The 5,005-nt window shown below is 41.7% G+C and overlaps 1 protein-coding gene across 1 annotated transcript; it reads right to left on the bottom strand.

Annotated features, from left to right (window-relative positions):
- Positions 1-1,653: 1,653 nt before the first annotated feature.
- Positions 1,654-1,980, bottom strand: SARC_00043 (hypothetical protein; the record flags this gene model as incomplete). The annotated part of the gene is made up of 1 exon (XM_014306212.1): positions 1,654-1,980. One exon carries the CDS (start codon positions 1,978-1,980, stop codon positions 1,654-1,656), a length of 327 nt encoding a protein of 108 aa, XP_014161687.1.
- Between the last annotated feature and the right edge of the window lie 3,025 nt (positions 1,981-5,005).

Below are 5,005 nucleotides of genomic sequence, written 5' to 3'. Positions count from 1 at the left end.
ATTACACTGCACGATACGAATCCTTTCACACTTTGCACTGTGGCATTGTAATACTTTATAAGCATCACCGATCGAAGTTTTATCTCATCTTTTGATCACCATATACGAGTTTCTTCTCCTGCTTTGGTATTCGAATGGCTGTAGTCCACCTCCCACTAAACTCATAAACATATGCAGAAGTTACATGAATCCTCCTGAGATTGGCACAATTCAACCAGATCTCGTTTGGGGTGATTTCAATTTCAGTATCGTGACACATCCACGATCCATGGTCCTCGCGGAAAGACTGTAGCTCCGTGCCATAGTGTCTACAATACATGCATACGGGTGGATCTACCGGTACAGAGCACGCTTACTACAGACCAACAACCCCAGCCTCTCTTCAAACATATCTTCTTGTGAAACACGGTACCTACAAGGATCTCAAATTTGAACTTGATCATCAGGTGATCCCAAATGAACCAGTACACCTTCTCCGGCGAGTGCCTCTGTCCCAATCACCGCCCCAGCACCAGAGTCGTCCATTCCAAGGTTTTAACCGGTATCGCCACCGACTGCATTATTTACACGACAAGGCCCGCACACTGTTGTTTCAGACTGAGATCCGGGAGCATCAACAACTACTACGGTCATACCTGACAATACATGTATTGGCAGACGGATTGGAGCGTATACTAAATCGAATCTGGTGCTACGCAGTAAACCCTGCAATTTTTGGAGGTTGCTATTACGACACTGACAATTCGTGGGTACAACCATTGTCGAATCACACGTTCCGCCCGCGATCGGTTGCCCAGCACAATCTTCAGATGTATAAAGATATCGCACATCAACGTCGATCACCGCGTCAATCTTGTAGACTGAGTGTCCAGGATTCAGGCGCTACACTGACGGGTTCAACTAACCCACGCGTCATTCCACCGGACACATCAGCAACTCCTTTATCGAAAGCAGTTATTCACCCGGAGTTGGTGTTGAAGGCAATGCTGCGCTATCCAAAAAAAGGCCCTGGTTCGGATGGTATTCATATCTTTCTCATCAGCTTGCTGTCCGTACATGACTAGTGATTGGTAACGTGATAATTTGAGATATTGCCAATTAATGGACTCTCTCTCAGTGCTCTTGTATCGTTTCTCCAACTCGAGCATTGTGCGACGCAATCGTGCTGCCCGTACTTCAACGTTCATACGAGTGTCATAAAAGTCGTTGAGCCACTTCTCTAGTAGATAGTCTACTGGAGTGCGACGCAAGTTTGAGTGCGACGCAAGTTGTCAATGATTAATATATTGTAGTCTTCCACATCAGTGAAGTCTTTCCAAAGCTGTTTGGAACTACGTATATTGAGTGCTGTGCGCGATACCTCTGTTGCGTCTATCTGTCGTAGCAATTATTGTACGAGTGATAGATACTGTATCAATGGCATGTTGGTGCTCGCAAACAAGTCTTTTGCTACAGATACAAACTATATTGTATCGCGACAATCGGCCATGCTAACATACTTGTTGGTTGGCCACTTGGGGAACTTACTCATCTTTAGCTTGTTCATCTCTGGTTCTGAGATTTTATCCCATACATATGATCTAATTAGTGTTAACTCGCTCATAAAGCCCCTGATTGCAATGCACTCATCGTGATCCCTTTTATCACAGTCCCTCATAGCTTTATTGTGTATAACTCTGATAACCATTGATCTACTTCTGGTATCAATCTGTTGGGTTGTTGGTTGTAGACTGCATTACGCAGCTCGTGGAGTGCGCGTATGTCAATGGGATCCTTCGCCTTCTGTGCGTACAGCTTGTTCAATAGTATGCCTATAATATAGGCGTTACCATCGTAGATGTCTTTGTCGATGACCACTTCGATTTTATTCATTGCTGGATCTAATGATCTTCTCGCTGGCGTGGGATCATCGTCCATGTGCATCGCTCCTTCTTCGTTATTAGGAGTGAAAGTGCGTGAGGATGCCTGGAAAACTGGCATTGCGTCTGTGTGTACTGGATTGGTTCTACGGTACGGCTTGTGTTTCCTCGCGTGCGTGCGAGTGGAGCTCACTTGTGCGCGTAGGCTCCGTCGTGCTGTGTTCGTTGGTATGGCGCAGAAGTCATCGACTATTCTTGTGTTGAGTTGCCATTAGTGTTAGAATACTCTTCTGTGTGGTGTGCGCCTGTTGTATTACTCAGTCTTGTTCTCCAACATAAACATGTTCCCCCTTTAAATTCACCCATTTTGCGTTAATTTGGTTATTACCTTTGTGTAGGTCTTTTTCGTGGTGTCTGTGGGAGTTCCGTGTTGTCCTGTAGGCTCAATTAGCTCAACTTGACATTCTTTTGACACCTGATTTTTTTATGGAGGGATTATGGTTTTTATTGTTGTGACTAGACCTCCTCTTGTGATTTCTGTTTTAGTTCATGTGATGTTCATGAGAGGTGTGACCTGTTTTGTGAGTGCTGAACGTATGTCCGTGTGTGTGTGGCCCCTGATGTTGGAATGTGTTGTAATGTGTAGTTCATCACTTATCTTATTTTTGTCCCTTGTATTCTTGTTTTGGTCTGAAATTCAGACATGGGATCGCAGACGTTGGTAAAACTGTGTCTGAAATAACTTGTTCGGTTCAATTGCTATTTTACCATCAAATATTCGATCTGATCTTCACTGCACGTTTGTGTATTTTTGTTTTATTTGTATCTTTATATCTTTATTCCTGCCTTTGTATTCTATATGTTGAAACTTTAGGATCACCTCTGCAGTTGAGGGACACTATCGATGTATCTTTTGGTGCTGTTTGTGAATTTGATGGTATTTAGATCTAACCTTGCCACTGGGGTTTTGTGCCTTTTAGTGTGTACGTGTCGGTACATGTGAGCTGCAAGCGTTTATGTCTGTATAAAAGTACTTCTCAATATTAGCTATTTCTGTTTGTGTGTGGTTGATCTCATGTTCCATTTCACTTACATCTGATTCTATACCTTGGTGTTCTTGATACTTAATACACTTTGAATACTAACTGTTTATTTATGTCTATGGTTTATTCTTGTGTATGTCCTGACATCTATGGAGTTTATATGTGGTATCTTTCGTGTGTTTAAGTCATCTATGGATTTTAGATGTTAAGATGTCCATTAAATTTAATAGCTCGTCAACAAGCGTACACCGTTATTGCTTATCCATACATGCGTGTTCTGTGTCTGTGTTGTGCTCTTATTAGTTTTTTTGCAGTGGTATATTTCCCCTTGCCTGGATGCCTATTGTGCGTTGTGTCTTAGGTTCTTGCTTTTGAATCTTCATTTGAATGTTGATTTGACCTTTGTTGATGCTTCTATGACTGTTTGACTTGGCTTGTGGATTCTACAGTGTCCCTTGCGCGTCAGGTCATATTGCTTCGCTACTGTTGTTTTCTGTTAACTATTTGGTATATACTTTTGTATACTTTGTGATTTCAATGTGTATGTTGCGTTTAACATCGATTTATGTTTGCTTGTAATATGTTCGCGTGTTTTATGCTTCTCTGGTGGTAGATATGGTCTTCAGCGTGTTGTGTAGTGTGATTTGTGCATGTTATCATTTTGCTTGTTCACCACTCTATTGAGTTCATAGCCCCCAACTTAAAAGAAGTTATCATAAGTGACACTTTTTTATATACAAAATATTTACTCCTCAACATTGATAATGTTATCACAGTGACAGGTTATGTTTTTTACCCTTGGTACAACATTTGTTTATTTACGGGGACACCTAGGCTCAATTTTCCTAATACAATAAAACGATGCAATACAATAAACTCTCAGTGGGTACCTGTTTAGCCCTGCTTGCCTGTTTTGTGGAGTGAAGAGAGTTACAAAATTCTTCGTTGATCGTGTTCGTTCTCTGTTCGTCTCCTGGTTCTCAGTTAAACCCCAAAACACGCTTCTTTGTCGAGTAGATTCTCTCGATAGGTTGTGCCTCTTCTTTTGCCCTCTTTTTGCCACACCACTGCTGGGTTGCTAGCTTAGTTAACTATTATTCTTACTAGGAATTGTTATCTTACTAATTAAGACCTTTTTATCGTCCTTGTCGGTTGACTTCTCAAGTGCGAATCTCTTAGCTAGGTAAAATTCCTAGGCTGAAGGACTCACATTGAGTCTTTATTTGTGTTCGTTCATTTCCTCAATTATTACTTAAGTGTTCTCTCACACGCGGGAGTCCCTGTACAATATGTCGGTATTACCGCTAAATTACATATCACTCTAATATCAGAAATATTGGATCTTAGATCCAAAACTCAGCATTTGATAATACTTGGTTTTGGTGTTTGTATTAGGTAGGGGGGGGGGGGGTTGATTTTCTGGGCCCTAGATGCTACATTAAGGCCGCAGTAGAATGATCGACTGACCCCCCAACTATGGGACGCCCTGACTTTGGCAGCCCACTTATTAGAATCTTGGCTGAGGCATTCTCCGCCCTCTTAATGGCTAGTACATTTTTTAAAGTTTTCAACTGTACCTTCTTGGCAGCCCATCCGAAGAAAGCAGACACGGATATTGCATCCCCTACCGATTTTCGACCGATAACTTTAGCGTAGACTGTTTGACGCATTTTACGAAGTGCTCCCTACTGCTGATATCAAATCACCCCGGATCAACCACCCATGCAGCTCAAGTTGGATTCAAATCACACTACTCTTGTCACACTCATGCCCTTGCTACGATGGAATGTGAGACAATCCAATGATGCCACGAATGATGAATGTCTTGGCATTACCAAAGCATACAATAAGGTGGTCTTTCCGCGTATGTGGATGCTGTTGCGCCACACCGTAATGCCAGAGAACTGAATAAGTTGTCTCTGTGCATTGTTTGAGGATGTCCCCACACGGGTGACGTGTCGTGGGAAGTTTTCACCTTCTTTCCATAGAACGAATGGCATACTAAAAGTTCGATTGTCGATCCAACGATTTTCATCATATATATATATATATATATATATATATATATATATATATATATTATATATATATATATATATATAT

Source organism: Sphaeroforma arctica (genome assembly GCF_001186125.1).
Source record: "Sphaeroforma arctica JP610 unplaced genomic scaffold supercont1.2, whole genome shotgun sequence".
NCBI lineage: Eukaryota > Ichthyosporea > Ichthyophonida > Sphaeroforma > Sphaeroforma arctica.
Note: the sequence above shows the minus strand (reverse complement) of the source record. Positions and strands in the feature narration are given on the sequence as shown.